This window comes from Lactuca virosa, chromosome 9, assembly GCF_052849685.1.
Source record: "Lactuca virosa cultivar CGN04683 chromosome 9, Lactuca_virosa_CGN04683_v6, whole genome shotgun sequence".
NCBI classification, from domain to species: Eukaryota; Viridiplantae; Streptophyta; class Magnoliopsida; order Asterales; family Asteraceae; genus Lactuca; species Lactuca virosa.
Window position 1 is genome coordinate 165,610,185 of NC_136434.1, and position 17,388 is coordinate 165,627,572.

The 17,388-nt window shown below is 38.6% G+C and overlaps 1 protein-coding gene and 1 long non-coding RNA gene across 2 annotated transcripts; one reads left to right on the plus strand and one right to left on the minus strand.

Annotated features, from left to right (window-relative positions):
• The first annotated feature begins 463 nt into the window (after positions 1-463).
• On the plus strand, positions 464-2,520 carry LOC145137695 (serine carboxypeptidase 1-like). The gene is made up of 8 exons (XM_079071833.1): positions 464-836; positions 912-1,019; positions 1,109-1,380; positions 1,452-1,697; positions 1,768-1,874; positions 1,972-2,067; positions 2,152-2,257; positions 2,386-2,520. Exons 1-8 carry the CDS (start codon positions 464-466, stop codon positions 2,518-2,520), a joined length of 1,443 nt encoding a protein of 480 aa, XP_078927959.1.
• An 8,387-nt stretch (positions 2,521-10,907) lies between these two features.
• On the minus strand, positions 10,908-12,005 carry LOC145138866 (uncharacterized). The gene is made up of 2 exons (XR_013721767.1): positions 11,518-12,005; positions 10,908-11,432 (listed from the first exon to the last, which is right to left on the minus strand). It is a non-coding gene; the product is annotated as an uncharacterized LOC145138866 (long non-coding RNA).
• Between the last annotated feature and the right edge of the window lie 5,383 nt (positions 12,006-17,388).

Consider the following 17,388-nt stretch of genomic DNA (forward strand, 5'->3'; position numbering starts at 1 on the left):
TTTGTAGCAGTTTTTATGCATGTTATATTGTTTCTTATAATTTTAACGTTAAATAAAAAAAGGAAAATATTTTAGCGGCGACACTTAGGTATTAGTGGCGACGATGCATTAGCGGCGACATATTGGGCATTTGCGACGAGGCAACAGCGGCGACCCTTTTGTGGCGACAACCGCACTCTTTAGCGGCCACCGTGTCCCCGCTAATGATTAAGTTTCTTGGAGTGAAAATCAATGTTTTCATTATTTTGTAAATAGAAGAAAATAACATAATCTGTGTACATAGTTTTTTTTAATACTTTCATCTGTTTTCAAAAACAATGAAAACATTGGTTTTGTCTCTGAAATTATGAATGCAACAAGAACATTGTTGTTGTTTCCAATAACAATTCGTATTTTTATATATTGAATGTTTCTATATATCAGTATATATCACCTAAGCAGCGTCAAAACGTATCTCCAAACAATGAAGATTGCTTTTCTTCTATCGATTCATTTCAGTCTATTAATTTTCGTTCATTGCTATGGTGGGAACGGATATGATCCTCTTGAGAACGTTTTAAGAATCCAACGTTCTAAAAGATCAGTACATGATCCTATCAGAAACAAAGAGCTAAAAACCGAGTATTCATACTCACCCATATATGTGGGCCCTCAAGACGGGTTGAAAGATTTCGACAAGATATCATCTTTGCCAGGTCAACCAACTGGAACAGATTTTGACCAGTATTCAGGGTATGTGACTGTCGACCCAAACCATGGGAGAGCACTCTTCTACTATCTTGCAGAGTCACCCTTTAACTCTTCCATCAATCCTCTTGTACTTTGGCTCAATGGAGGTATTTATTTATTTATTTATTTTTTCATTTTTAAAGATTTTTTTTGTTCAAAAACTAACCTATGAATCGCTCCAGGGCCAGGTTGCTCCTCGTTTGGAAACGGGGCCATGATGGAACTTGGGCCATTTCGAGTCAATGCTGATAATGTAACCCTTTCACATAATAAATATGCATGGAACAATGGTAATTAACAATCATATATCTATGTATATGTTTCAAAAAAGAGCATTTTAATTTTTAATTATGTTATAACGATCGATTAACCTCTGCAGTTGCAAATGTACTTTTCTTGGAATCCCCAGCTGGAGTGGGATTTTCTTACTCAAATACATCTTCAGATTATGAAACCGGAGATATACAAACAGCAAAAGATTCGTATACATTTCTAGTCAATTGGTTAGAAAGGTTTCCAGAATACAAAACTAGAGATTTTTATATCACGGGAGAAAGCTATGCAGGACATTACATCCCACAACTTGCACAATTAATTGTTCAAAACAACAAGATCACTAATCAAACTGTCATCAACCTCAAAGGAATTGCTGTAAGTCAGAAATCCTGATGAGTAACTCTAAAGTTGATGATAATTAATGTTTCGAGTTGACATATTTTCAGCTTGGAAATGCATATGTGGATTCTGAAACAGAAAACACAGGAATGTACGATTACTTCTGGAGTCACGCGATCATATCTGATGAAATCCATGAAGGAATCATCTCTAACTGCAATTTCTCTGAGGCTGGAACCATAACAGAAGCATGTGAAGATTATCTAAGTCAGGCTAAAGCTGCAAGAAGCAACATCTACTTTTATGACATCTATGCTCCTTTATGTTCATCATCAAGCAACACCACTCCTTCAGTAAGCTCTTATCTAAATACACACACATCTGGAAATTAAATCTTGACATGAATTCACATGACTGGAACAGATATCAGAATTTGATCCATGCACGGGAAATTATATCGACTCATACTTGAACATAGCTGCGGTGCAACAAGCCCTTCATGTAAAACCGGTTTACTGGGAATCTTGCAAGTAATACTACTAATTAATCTTAAAAAGTTCATAATGTGAAAATCTTGAATCACATCATCTTGATCAATTTTTATAAATTTCTTCTATCCAAATATAGTGATTTCATAGGCATACACTGGAAGGATATGCCGTTTACAGTCTTGCCAGTGATTCAGGATCTAATGGCTAGTGGAATCAGCGTTTGGATATACAGGTAGAAAATCAAATGTTGTTGTGTTGTTGTGGATGCTTATCTGATTATAGCTTAAATAAAAACTAAAACTCATAAAACTTGCAGTGGAGACACAGATGGGAGAGTACCTGTGACAACGAGTAGGTATTCAATAGACAAACTAGAAACGTCAGTGGAGAAACCATGGTACCCATGGATGTATGAAGATGAGGTAGAAAGCCTTCCATTTAATCATCATTTTTATATTTCTTTAACTCAATTTAACAAAATGATGGGAGGGAATTTCTATTTGTTATTAAGGGATTTTTTTATAACTCACACACCCACTACTCTATTCAGGTTGGTGGATACGTTGTTGGATACCAAAACCTAACGTTTGTGACAATAAGAGGGGCTGGACACTTCGTCCCAAGCTATCAACCGGCTCGTGCACTTGCATTCTTCTCTTCCTTCTTAGAGGGAAAGCTTCCGTGAACAGTTCCCTCCTTCACATTCCTACCAATTACTAACTAGAGCTTTGAGAATAATGGGTTAAGAACTTAAGATTGATCTATATCATCAAGATTACAAATTCTAGATTTAGGATAAGATTACTTGGGATCTTTGTTGCCTCTACGTACGTACCCAGATTATGCTACACATGTAAATCCCTTTTATTGCTTGCCTGATTTATTCATGTTTGTTTTTCATCTTTTTATGAAGAAAATACAACCAACCATGGCATGAATTGATTAAGATAAAGTGGTAATGAAAAGCTCCCGACTTTATGTATATCCGTGGGAACACAAACGGATAAGTATGATGCTGATAAATATAATGATAGATACATATGATAGGAGCATTTCTACAAAGTACAAACAGTTGGTGTGCTGGAAAACTATTACCATGAAAAAGAATAACCATATGACCTCGTCTTAACCAAACCTAAACTGACAATTTAGTGGCGAATCTAGAACAAAAAGTTACGTAGTTCCTCATACAGAATTAGATAGGTCCTTTATATTTTTCAATACCAGAAGATAGGTCCTTCTATAAGTTTCTATATAATTTCTATAAAATATTAAAACTTAGGTAGGCCCTAGGACCCACCTGGAGTACATGTGGCTACGCCATGGTGTAGCCGGTACATGTGGCTACGCCATGGTGTACTGGGTTGGTAGGCCACGGTTGATTCTCCTTTTTAATGAGTTAATTCCATCTAGACAAAATTATATAAATGGTTCATGTGGTTTTCCATATTCGCAAGCTTTGTCCCAAACATTTTTTCGTTACATGGATGGTTTATGTGTTTTCAATTCCATGCACGGTTGGTCCCATAGCCAGATGAAATGACATTTCTACCCTTTATTTATTTTATCTTTGTATGTAACTAATTTTAAATTAAAAATAATAATAAATCCCTTCACCTCCCTCACCCCCAATAGCACTCATCTCCCTCCTATTCAATTTCTCCTCTCAGGTCGCCATACTCCCGCTCCATATCCCCTCTCTGTTCGTCGGTCATTTTGTGAGGTTAAAGAGAAGCACCACCATCATTGCTTCTTAGGAATAGGAGGTGGGGGCTTACAAGGTATCGGTGATATGTGTCTTGAGTCGGTGGAAGGAACCGGTGGTTCCGGTGATGAAGAGAAATGAGCACCACTATCGTTGCTTCTAACATGTTTCTTAGTACATAGCTTGTACTTTTGCTTCCCCTTTCAACTATAACCCTAAAAAAACCTAGTACTACATCTCGAGTAATCCAAGAATTGTACATAATCGTTTAATTTCTTTTTATTTGCTCAAAATTTGCAATTGCATATTTAATTCGTTGGTCGCCAAGTATATGTTTAATTCGTTTGTATTAGACTACACTTATTTGTATTACATTTGTATGTCATTTTTTATTCTTTGAGGGGTTTATATGTAATTATCTCCTCTATATAATGAGCATAACCCCCATGTCTTTTGACATGGAGATTCATTTACACATGGTATCAAGAGCCAACCCCTCCATTCCACTTCCTCATTAAACTTTCGATCCCTCCTATTCTCTTCTCTTTTCTTCGGTTTTCTTCTTCTCCTCTCACTGGAATTTCATCACCACCGCCGCCTCATCATGTCAACATCCAACCCCAATGATACCACCCTTCCCATGAATACCATCCTTCACCTCATCACAATCCGCCTCTCCTCCTCCACTAATTACCTTCTATGGGTGAATCAAATGACCCACTCCACTCCTCTCCTATCAACATCTTTTTGGCCATGTTGACGACTCTTCTAATGCCCCGCCATCATCTATTACGGTTGATAACAAGACCACAGTGAACCCGGAGTTTGCAGAGTAGCAAGTCGCGGACCAACGCGCCCTCATTTTGCTTCAAGCATCTCTCACCGAAGAGGCATTTTCTGAGGTGGTGGGTCTATCCACCGCCTGTGCGGTTTGGACGGCTCTCGAGTCTGCCTACAGAAACTCTTCTATGGAGCGGGTTCATAATCTTCGTGATCAACTCTGTCTCCTTTCTAAAGGTACCGCTTCTGTTTTGGATTATGGTCATCGTTTTAAGGCTATTTGTGATCAACTAGTGGCCATTGGTCACACGGTTGATGAATCAGACAAGTGCCATTAGTTTTTATGTGGTCTTGGTGGCTCTTTTGAATCCTTTTCTGTGGAGATTCCTTTGTCCCGTCATGCTCACATTTTCCGTGATTTGCTTGCCCAAGCCGAGGGGCATGAAATGTTTCTTACCTCGCTTCATGGTTCGTCGCCGTCTCCCGTTGCTTTCACTGCCGAGACTCCTCCCGGACGCACCTCCTGGGTTGTTGGGCGAGGTCGTGGGGCTCCTCGTGGTGGCGGCGCTCGCGGTGGTCGTGGCTGTGGGCGTCGTTCCCCTCGTTGCCAACTATGTCGTACCAATGGCCATTATGCAAATCAGTGCCCGCAACTGTCCTCGTTTGCCTCTTCGGCCCCCGTGAATGACATCGACTTGGTGAAAGCCTTTCTAGCCAAATGTAAGGTCAATATTACTCCCGACCCGGATTGGTATGTTGATTCCGATGCGTCAGATCATATGGTGTCTTCCTCGGGTTCGGTTTCTCAACCCACACCGTTCAATAGTGATGGCTCGGTTCAATTTGGTAATGGTAATACTCTCCCTATTTGATCTATTGGACATTCTTCTCTTGCTAATGGAATTCGGTTACGGAATGTGTTAGTGGTTCCCCGTCTCTCGAAAAATTTACTCTCCATTAGCCGGTTAACTTATGATAATGACATGGATGTTCTTTTCTCCAAATATTATTGTGAAATTCAGGATCGGGAAACGAAGCGGGCTCTAGCTCACGAACGATGTGATCATGGACTCTACATTCTTCCTAATAAACCGGTGGCGCGTGCTTTCTTTGCTCGGAATGGATCGAAGGCTTCTTTTAAGTTATGGCATTCCCGTTTGGGACATGTGTCGTTTGACACAATTTCTTTGTTAAATAAAGTTGGACTTGTTTTGGTGTCTTCTATTTTACCTAAACCGGTTGTATGTTCGCCGTGCCAACTAGCGAAATCACATCGCTTACCTTTTTATAATAATGATAAACGTGTCGCTTGTGTTTTAGATTTGGTGCATTGTGACCTTTGGGGCTCATCTCCGGTTACTTCGGTTGATTCTTATCGCTATTATGTGACGTTTGTTGACGATTTTCCCCGGTTCACATGGCTTTATCCGCTTAAGTCCAAATCGGACTTTTATATGGTGTTTGAGATGTTTATTACTTTTGTTGAAACGCAATTTTCCACTAAAATTAAAACCTTTCACAATGATGGGGGTACCGAATTTGTGAACAAAAATGTTAAAACTCTTTTGCAAAAACATGGGATTTTTCACCAAATATCATGTCCGTATACCCCACAACAATATGGGTGAGTTGAACGGAAACATCGTCATATTGTGGAAACCGGGCTCGCTATGATGTTTCACGGGTACATTCTGGCATCTTATTGGGTGCATGCTTTTAGCTCCGCTGTGTTTATTATTAATCGGTTACCTACCAAGGTTCTTGACATGAAGTCGCCATTTGAGGTGTTGTTTCATCGGGTGCCCTTATATGACACTTTCCGTCCTTTTGGCTGTCGCGTGTATCCTTATTTGCGTGATTATGCAGCTCACAAACTCTCTCCTCGGAGTATACCATGCATCTTCATTGGTTATCATCAGCAATATAAAGGCTATCAATGTCTTGACCTGGTTTCCTCACGCATCTTTATTACTCGACATGCCCGGTTCGATGAGACTTATTTTCCCTTTGGTGGGTTTTCCGGCGCGGCTCCCATGGCCTCTTTGCCTTTACATGAGTTTTTTGGAGACGTTCCCAGTATCCAGGTGCCCTCATCCCCGCCTATGGCTCCTCCAAGGTCGGCTGCCCCGTCTCCGCCCCCAGCTCCATGTGCAGTTTGCCCGGAGCCCGTTTCTGTCGCACCTGAGGTCACCGAGCCTCCACCAGCAGCCGCCGATTCCACCCCCGATGTCGATGCCGAACCGGACCTCACCGAGTCAAGCTCTTCTTCTTCCGACAACTCTTTTGGGCCCGACTCGGACACCGATCCCATTGATGAGTCTGCTTCAGCCCCTCCTGAGCCCGAAGTGCCGACGCCGACCCCTTGTCCTCACACCTCATGACCACTCGTGCTAAGGTGGGGATTTTTATCCCACATTATCGGGTTGATCTTGCCCACCTTCGGTCATGTGGTCTGTTATCGGCTGTGCTCTCTTCTCCGGATCCGGTTTCTCATGTCACTGCCTTGCGTGAACCTAAATGGTGTAATGTTATGCGCTCCGAAATGCATGTGTTGCACCACAATAATATTTGGATGTTGGTTCCTCGTCCGCCTCACTCTAATATTGTTGGTTGCAGGTGGCTTTTTCATACTAAGTACCCGGCGGATGGTTCTATTGAGCGGAACAAGGATCGTCTTGTTGCCCAAGGTTTTAGTCAGGTGTCGGGCCTTGATTTTTCGCATACTTTCAGTCCTGTTGTCAAAGCTGACACGATCCGTGTTGTTCTTTATCTCGCCATTATAAATGGGTGGCAACTGCATCAACTTAATGTTAATAATGCCTTTTTACATGGCAAGTTGGGTGATACAGTTTATATGCAGCAACCCCCGGGGTTCGTTGATACTCGGATTCCTAATCATGTTTGCAAGCTCAACAAAGCTATATATGTGTTGAAGCAAGCCCCGCATGCGTGGTTTCATCGGTTGAGCTCTTTTCTGGTCACTCATGGATTCTCTTGTAGTCGGGCTGACCTATCTTTATTTGTTTTTCACCGGGATCGCTGCATTCTTTACTTGTTGGTGTATGTGGATGACCTGATCCTCACTGGATCCGACACCTCCGTTATGTCTAGCTTTATTGCCAAGCTTCATGCTGAGTTCCGTATTAAAGATCTTGGGCGCTTGAGCTATTTCCTTGGCCTCGAGGCGACGTCGCTTCCACACAGTCTCTTCCTCAACCAGGCCAAATATGCTCATGACATTGTTTCTCGTGCATGTCTACTTGATGCTAAGCCCATGACGACTCCCCTTGCCACCAATACCTCTCTTGTTAGTGATGGTCCCCTTTATGAGGACCCCATGCGCTATCGCTCGTTGGTCGGTGCACTTCAATATATGACGATTACTCGACCGAACATTGCATATGCTGTGAATCAGGTCAGCCAGTATCTTGATGCTCCGACTGTCGCTCACTTTCAAGCTGTGAAGCGTCTTATTCGTTATGTGAAGGGAACGCTCACTTTTGGTCTCATTTTTTCTCGGCCCAAGTCCACCTCTATTGTGGGCTACTCTGATGCGGATTGGGCTTGTTGTCTTGATACCCGACGTTCCACTTATGGCTACTCGATATTCTTGGAGGGTAATCTTGTATCTTGGAGTGCTAAGAAACAACCGACCGTTTCTCGCTCCAGCTGTGAATCTGAATATCGGGCCATGGCGAACACTGCCGCTGAAATTATTTGGCTTACTCATCTTCTGCGTGAGCTTCATGCTTTGCCTTCCGGTCGGTTGACCCTCCTTTGTGATAACCAGAGTGTGCTCTTCCTCACCCAGAATCATGTTGCTCACAAACGTGCCAAACACATTGACCTTGATTATCATTTTGTTCGTGAACTCGTTGCATCTGGCAAACTTATTACTATGTTCGTTCCAACCAAGCTTTAGGTTGCGGATATCTTCACCAAAAGCCTGCCTCGTTAGCAATTTGAGCAATTTCGTCGCATGTTGCACGTTGGTCCACCACATGTCGCTTGAGGGGGGATATTAGACTACAATTATTTGTATTACATTTGTATGTCATTTTTTATTCTTTGAGGGGTTTATATGTAATTATCTCCTCTATATAATGAGCATAACCCCCATGTCTTTGACATGGAGATTCATTTACACAGTTTGGCATTAAGAATTAATTTGATTAATGTCATACCAAATCAAACAAATTGATTTGATGGTGGTTGTGAAATCAAAATGTGAAGTTGATGTTCTTGTTATGATTTTATGTTTTAGAAATTGTTTATGGGTATTACTTTCGGTTTTGGAATGTGAAATAGTTTTTCTATCTATGATTTTAGGATATGGTGGAAGAGGCGGGAGTGGATGGGTGGGTGGGTGGGGTGGGGTGATGAGGTAGACGGTTGTGGTGGAGGAGGAAGGGTGAGTGGTAGACAATGGTGACAGTAGGTGGTGGTGGTGGTGGTGGCAGTGTATTCTTGAGAGAAAGATGGTTTTGTGAACTTGAATTATGTTTTGTGAGTGTAAAATAATAATAATAATGAGTGATAAGGAACTATGTTTTATTAGTTTGAATTCATATTTCTTGCAAGTTGCTGGAAAAATGGTTACCGATGGTGGCAGTGGAGGGGAAGGGAAGAAAGGAGTAGACAGGGTGGGGATGGATTGGGTTAGTGGGTATAAGTGTACGGGGGTAGGGGCAAGGTTGTAAAAATCGTTCAATGTTAACTAGTCAGTGAACCGGGGTTAATGGGTTAATCGGCTAGGGGGGATTAATCAGGACCATAAATTGCTAATTAGTTGAATTAATATATATATACATATATATATATATATATATATATATATATATATATATATATATATAACTAATATCATAAAAAATTTTCGTAAAAACCATTAATATCATAACAAAATAAGTTAATATGATTAATAAAACACTAATCATTCCTTAAATAGTTTCTACTAAGATAGAACTTCAAAATGTTAAAATTTCATCATTTTCTATTGCGTCACTCATTGTGTAGGTATGGATTAATCGTTAGACGCCCTCTAGTCGGTCAAGTAGTGCTTAAAGATTATTGTCAGGATTTTTACAACATTGAATAGGGACATGGTGGGCCATATTGCTTCAATATTTATATAAATCAAATATACATAAAAAAATATAAAAGATATTTAAAAGGTATAACAATCTTTTCATCTTGTTAAGGGAGCAACCATGTACGAAATTGAAACCACTGAGACCATCCATGTAACGAAAAAAAAAAGTTAGGAACGAAACTTACAAATCTGGAAAACCATGGGACCAGTTATATAATTTTGTCTTCAATCTATTTAAATACATGACGGTCTACCGAGTAAGGCACCGACCTCTCTATGAGATTCAATTAGGAGTTGGTTAGGAGAAAATATGTGACATATTTCAGTGTATTAGCATATCTCCCAAAGGGTGAGCCCTCCCCTCACCATATCCTCACAAACCAGGAAGTCGTAGTGGCCAGTCAAGAACCTATTTTTAATCTATTTAAATACCAAAAGAAACCTTGCAAGTTGTTTATTCAAAAAACTATTTTAATGGTATTGCCCGACAAATTTTCAGCAACTACATTTTCAACCACTTATTTGAAAAGCTACTATTTATTTTTTCTACATGGCATGCTGGGGATTTTTTGTTTACATGGCATGCACGTCAACGTGTTTCCTTTATTTAAAAAGCATATTGAGGGAAGAAAGGTGAGACAAGTTTCGAACACACAACCTCCTACATAGGCATCCAAGCTCTTCCACTATGCTGAAACATATTTCTTGTACACGCACGCACGCATGCAAGTATGTATAATAATAATAATAAGTGACTGGCATCCTTGTAAGGACTTAATTTATGTTAGTTTTGTTTTTAAAACAATGAAAACACTGATTTTGTCATTATAATGGTAAATGCAGCAAGAAGTCGGTCGTTACTTCCAACAACAATTTGTCTTTACATATATAGAAATGTTCATGTATTATCTATGAAACAAAAGAACATACCTTAATTACGAAAATGAAGATTCCACTTCTTATATCGATTCATTTGAGTCTTTTGGTTTTTGTGCAATGTTATGGTGGGAATAGATATGATCCTCTTGAGAGTGCTTTAAGCATCCAACGTGCAAAAAGATCAACACTAAATCATGTTAGTAACAAAGTACTCAAAACCGAGTATTCATATTCATCTGTATATGTGGGTATCGTCTTTGCCAGGTCAACCAACCGGAACAGATTTTGACCAGTATTCAGGGTATGTGACTGTCGACCAAAACCATGGGAGAACACTCTTGTACTATCTTGCAGAGTCACCCATTAAATCTTCCACTAATCCTCTTGTACTATGGCTCAATGGAGGTAAGCTTTTCTTTTTCTCTTTTGATTTTTTAGTATATGTTCAAAACAACAAGATCACTAATCAAACTGTCATCAACCTCAAAGGAATTGCTGTAAGTCAGAAAATCTAGTAACTTTAAAATTGACAAAGAATAAGTACTCAACAATCAACATACATTTATGGAAATTGTAATCAAGTTGATATTTTTCAGCTTGGAAATGCATATGTGGATGATGAAACAGAAAACACAGGAATGTTTGATTATTTCTGGACACAAACGATTATTTCTGATGAAATCCATGAAGGAATAATTTCCAACTGTAATTTTTCTGAGGGTGGAACCATAACAGAAACATGTGCTGAATATCAAAGTCAGGCAACAACATCTAGAAGCAACATCTACTCCTATGACATCTATGCCCCTTTATGTTCCTCATCAAGCAATAGCACTCCATCAGTAAGTTCTTATCTAGATACACAACGAGTAGGTATTCAATAGACAAAACATCAGTGGAGAAACCATGGTACCCATGGATGTATGAAGACGAGGTAGAAGACCTTCCATTCAATCTTCATTTTGATACTTTTGTTTTGTAAATTAACAAAAACTGATTTGTGGGAATTTCTTTTTGCTATATATTCAGGTTGGTGGATATCTTGTTGGATACCAAAACCTAACATTTGTGACCATAAGAGGGGCTCGTGCACTCGCATTCATCTCTTCCTTCTTGGAGGGAAAGCTTCCATGAACAACTCCTACAAAAAGCTAACTAAAACTTCAAGAGTTATGGGTTAAGAACTTAAATTCTTGATTTTGTTGTGAGTTTTAAGATAATATTACTTGGAATCTTTGTTGAAGCTTATTTCATCTGTCTGCGATCTTTTATGTACACGTGTAAATCCCTTGTATTAATTACTTGCCTGGTTTTCACAAGTTTTGTTTTTATCTTTTTGTGAGGAAGTTACAACTTACCATGAATGGGTAGACAGAAACAAGAGAAAAAGTTCCGAACTTTATGTATATTCATGGGAACACAAATCGATAACTGTGATGCTGACAAATATATTGATGGCTGCATAGGAGAATTTCTACAAACAGTTGGCGTGCACGAAAAATTTACCGCCAAATGAATACACATATGTGATATGACCCTCTGCTTACTCGTCGGCCATTATTATTACAGCTGCTAGTTGCTTCAACTAGGGATTATCAATTAAGATCTCCAACTTGTAGGTTGACCAAACCTAAACCGATATATGTATTGATGTACTGGGTTGGTAAGCAAGGCGGACCAGGGAACGACTTTTTTGACTAGCACCAAGGCAAATGTACTACTAGAACATGATATACTACAATATCATTGAAAATATTTAAGATATTATCTTATTTTACCAAAAAATTAATAGTTTTTAAGTGAAGTATAAGATTATACTTCTAGTTTTGAGAGGGAGCGGTTATAGTTTTTAATCCAATAAAAATTTTAAAAATACGTAATCTAAATCTAAAGAATTGTTTGTTCTTTTAGAGCATTGGGTATGGGCAACAAGATGCAACACCAAATTATGTCACCTCACATGCCACCTAAACAAATGGTGTTATAACACCAAGTGGGGAAATGGACAACAAGATGCAACATCAAACTTTTGAGAATAAATATGTTTTTTTTATTGTTTTGACCGTTGACAACGGCTAAAAAGAGGGCAACGTTCGGATTTTACTCGTTGGTGTAGGTTGTAACGACGACGAGAAGCAACTAGATGATGGGGCGGTGTGCAACGAGATGCAATGCCGTTTTGGGCGTCCACCTCAACCACAACGAGCACGTCTCGTGCCCACACCGTATCCTCTTAGAAAAATCTCTTCAGATCATTTTTTGATGCGCGACGCAACACACGCATAACATTTGTCAACTCGCAGCAGTTTGTTTTTTGAAAGACTTCGGACTACAACATCTGCACGTGTTCTGCTCCATACAGCACTTGACTTGCATCTTCAACCCTCTTAAGCATTCATTTTTTTTTCCAAGTGATTTTTTTTAGAAATTTGATATAACTTGATTTTTTTTTTTAACTTTGATTTATGGATTTGATACAATTTCTTTTTATAGTTTCCATAATTTTTTATAACTTGATTTTTTTTAAAAAAACTTTGATTTTTTTTTTTTAATTTTTTTTTTTACCATTTCTTTTAATAATATTTTCGGTTTTGGTTTGATCTCTTTTAACATGTGTGGTTCTTTACGAATTTTCCAGACATTGTTTACAATATTTTCATATATTTTTTTTATGTTCTTTAATATTTGTTTTCTCTAAAAAAATGACAGCTTCTTTTAAATTTTTTTGGAATTTTCTTTTAGAAATTATATATTTTTGTTTTTTTACATTTTCTTTTTTAATATTCTTTCAATGTTTTAAGACTAAAATTATTAAAATTTCGGTGTTGATGTAACATCTAATACATGTACTCGATCTTTCAATGTTAGGAATTAAATAAGAATGAAAAACGTCAAATTATAGAGGGTCACTACGTGAGAGATAATGTCTCACGACGTGACATTCGGCTGAATTGCATGACCATTCTTAAGGCTCACAACGTGACACATAGGTGTTTACCTCATGAGACCAGTCTAACCCTAATCACGTGTTTTGCGCCCTATTTAAGGGAAGTGGGAGGCTAGGGTTTGCACACCCTTATCCTCCATCACCTCCTTCCCGCCAAATCGTTTTTAGCCTCCATTGGCGACCTTGAGGAGCTTATTTGGTGGTTTTGGCTCTTTGAAGAAGAAAGAGGACTCCTTGGGTGCATCCTTTTGGCAAGCAATCTCCTTCCTCACCATCCTGTAGTGCTTTTGGACCTTTGTAAGTCCTAAAGCTCTTGCCGTTATCTCTTATTCATGCTAGATCTAATATTTATGCTTCTCTTTTCATGATTGGGTTGGGTAGCATGCATAGGATCCATAAAGTTAGCAACTTTATGGATCATTGAGACATTTTCTTTAGTATAAGTTTCAAATATGAAGTTTGGGGTTGGTTTTAGACTCTAAGCATGATTCTTGATCCCATTTTCTTCTTATTGACCTAGTTAGTGTCCAAGCCATGCATTGGACATGCATAACTAAAAAGTTATGATTTTTATGGTCCTTAAGGTTGGGGAAGACCCTCTAGAAAGTCTCAAGGAGTGGCTTAAGGGAGTAAGAGCTTAATGCTCAAAGCTGTCCAAAACGGATCTCACGACGTGAGCAATAGCATGTCACGTCGTGAGAAGGGAGTATTCATGATTGTTTTGCCCGGGTTCGGTCACGACATGACCTATGGGTGGTCACGACGTGACAGTTGGCTGAAGTTGATCATGTTTGACTTCTGAACATGGTTGAATTTTGGCTCAGGCTAGGGTTTTAAGGATGTAGGCTGAAAGGGTATGTCTTTACTGCTGTTAGGTGTCTTGTTGCTCCTGTCTACCCTGTGTGTGAGAGTTGTTGTAGTTTTACCTGTTATTCGCGAGGTAAGTCTTCTCACTATATTACATGTGTAGTAGTGTATGCATGCTGACCAACTGGGTATTACTTGTTGATTGATGTGATTTGTATAACTGTGTTGCTAATATCTCTTAGACAATTGTGAGTCTACGGGGACTGGTGACAGTCCCCAGGGTTCCTGATAACCCCTGAAATGTGATGTTAATCCATAGGGTTGCTGATAACCCATAACTTTTTTATTTGTTGGGTTGTATGTAATATTTTAGGAACTCACTAAGCCTCGTGCTTACAGTTGTGGATTAAATGTGTTTCAGGTACTTCAGATGATCGCGGAAAGGTGAAGGCTTGAATGTACACTCTGGCTTGCAAATTTTATGATTTTTTGCATTTTGATACTTTAATTTGGGATGACTGTATTTGATTCACCTGGGATGTTTATGACTCGGTTTTATAATATTGATGTTTTCTCTATTTAAAAATGAAAAATTTTATGGTAAAAATCAGTGTGTTACAAGTTGGTATCAGAGCCCTGCTTTGAGAGATTTGGCTGAACGTTCGTGGGATTCCAGACTCAAACTAAGGATCTGAGAGTTTTATAAAAACCTTTTTACCAAGTAATGGAGATTAAGAGAAGAACAGAGGAAGCAATGTGTACAGTCAGCCGGAGACCGAAGAAGTGATCTTCCAAAATATTCATATTGTACCGTATGTTGTATTAGAATTTATGTTATTTGAGCTTATAGAAATGCATGCTAGTTGATAGGCTAAGGATCCTTCAGGACTTGCAGGATAGGGTTGCCTGATTTTGTGATGCCTTATAGCCTAGGAGATTCTTGTGAATGTTTTTCTAGGGTTGGAACTAAGATTGCTAATTGCTTCATGTATATTGCATGATTGTACATAATTAGGATTTTATAGACTCAGAATGCTTGGTTTAGACTAAATTCATGTTCCTTGTTGGTTGTGGATTTGGGGTGGAATCTCTTATTCGAATGTCTATGGAGTTTGAGTTATGTACAATTGGTTTGCACGAAGCCATTAATGAGGTTAGCAGAGACTTCTCGCAAGACAGAGATGTAGTTGAGCAGGGACCTAGGATGTGTATCTAGAGGATTAGATGCGGCTCTTTGAGCACCTAGGTGTATGTGTGTTGCTTCATGAGGGCGAAGTGTTATGTAGTTCGGTACCTTAAGAAGGGATCTAAATCAACTATGGTTAGATGTGGAAGGTAGTATGGGCCCGTACTAGTGGAAGCATAGGATTCGTATGCGATTTAGAAGGAATCTCAGGGGCATTGAATAGTTGAGCAGGTTATGTGTTCGCATGTGCTCATAGTGTGGTTATGACCCTTTTTCCTTGTGTATTTCAGTATGGTGTACACCCGAGGTTCAGGCTCTAGCGGTGCAGAGAGGCAGGGTATGAGTGATGTGGAAATTCGATGGATCATTTCTGGTGAAGTGGCCGCGACAGTCAGGGAGGCTATCCCTGAGGTATTTAGGTCTATCAAGACCGGGGGTTGAGCTTTTTAGTTGACTGCAGAGGAGGCTAGAGCAGCACCCGATGTCATCGCTGGTACTTTCCTTGTGAATTCTATATCTGCCTTGGTGTTGTTTGACTCGGGTGCGAGTCGGTCGTTTGTGTCTACGTCTTTTTGTAGAGGTTTTAGTGTTGCTCTTGAGGCCCTAGATCGACCTTTGAAGGATGCAATAGTTTATGATCGTACGGTTTCGGCTTCAGAGATATACTGGGATTGCATATTGGAGATTTTCGGTATGAGGTTTCTCATTGACCTCATCCCTATTACGATGGGGGATGTTTGCGTGATTACGGGCATGGATTGGTTGAGCCAGTTTGGGGCATTGATTGACTGCGAAAAGAAGTTGGTGACAGTTCTGTTGGATTAATGTCTAAGTCCATAACTATATTTGGTATGTACTTGACCCGACCCGGCATGGTCCATTTGGGTTGCACTTCACCGGCACAATTTATATGGATAGTCTTTTGAGAATAGTATATTTATGATTTATATTAATATATTATAAGTTCTAATATATTAATATGGAATCATATTATTCAATTAGTATTGATCAAGAATTAATTTAGAATTAATTAAGTGATAAAAAAGAACTAATTAAATATGGACTCTTATATATATGGAATGGGCCAAGTTCATTTAGGTTGGGCTAAGCTTTCATGGATGGTCCATGGAGCTTTTAACCCATGGATCCTATGTAAATGAAAGGTCATGGGTATTAGGGTTTACATGGATGTAACCCTAATCCTCCATAATATATAAAGGGGTCCTTGGCTCACAAAATTTGGACAAGTGTGTGAAAATAAGAGTGGGCCGATTTTAGTGTGCATACATATTCTCTCAAGTTCTTCCAAGGTGTTTTGGTGATTTGTGATTCCATTTGAGGCTTCCACACTATTGGGGCTAAACTCTTAAAGCTTGAAGACATCAAGCTACATCAAAAGGTATGTCATCTAACTAGAACTTTGTAGTATAGGTGCTTCATAATATGCTAGTTATGATGAAACCTTGGAATAGTTAATATTTGCATGTATAAAAGAGAAAACATAGATCCAAGGTTTATAGGGTTGCATGTACACCATATGAGTGTTAGAATGCTCAAAACCCAACATTGGTATCAGAGCCAGGTTGTTTTCTGTTATATTGATGCAAATGTTTTATTTTCAAGTTGGAAAAAAAAGAAAAAAAAAACATGACGTTTGTCAAATTTTAAGATAATTACTTGTTTTTGTGAAAAACTAATTATTTGTAAAATTTGAATCATTTGCTATATGAGTTGAATTAGGTCAAATTTAGTAAAAGATAAAATGATATGATTATTTAATTAGTTTTAAAAGTTTGATCTAAAGAGTTTTTTGAAACCTCCATAAGTTATGGATATGAAAAGTTTTTTAAACAAAATTGATTCAAAGTTTTTTATGGAGTTACAAAACTTGGTCTTAATGTTTTAAAGAATTCTATAACTTGTTCTTAAGTTATGGAACATGAAAAGTTTCATCATAAAACAAGTATTTAACTCCATAAGTTATGGAATCCAAAAGTTTTCAAGAGTTACAAAACTTGCCCTCAAGTTTTGGAATTTGGAAAAAGTTTTTTATGATAAAAAAAAAAGAATTGAATTCTAAAACTCTTGGGTTCATAACTTAAACAATTAATTAAATGGTTTTAATTTTGAATTTAATAATTGGAATATGATGTTTTT

Bases quoted from the DNA above. Each gene is read 5' to 3' on its own strand.
- LOC145137695 (XM_079071833.1), top strand. From the start codon at position 464: ATGAAGATTGCTTTTCTTCTATCGATTCATTTCAGTCTATTAATTTTC. The intron at 1,381-1,451 runs GTAAGTCAGAAA...ACATATTTTCAG, and splicing joins TCAACCTCAAAGGAATTGCT to CTTGGAAATGCATATGTGGA. The intron at 2,068-2,151 runs GTAGAAAATCAA...TAAAACTTGCAG, and splicing joins ATCAGCGTTTGGATATACAG to TGGAGACACAGATGGGAGAG.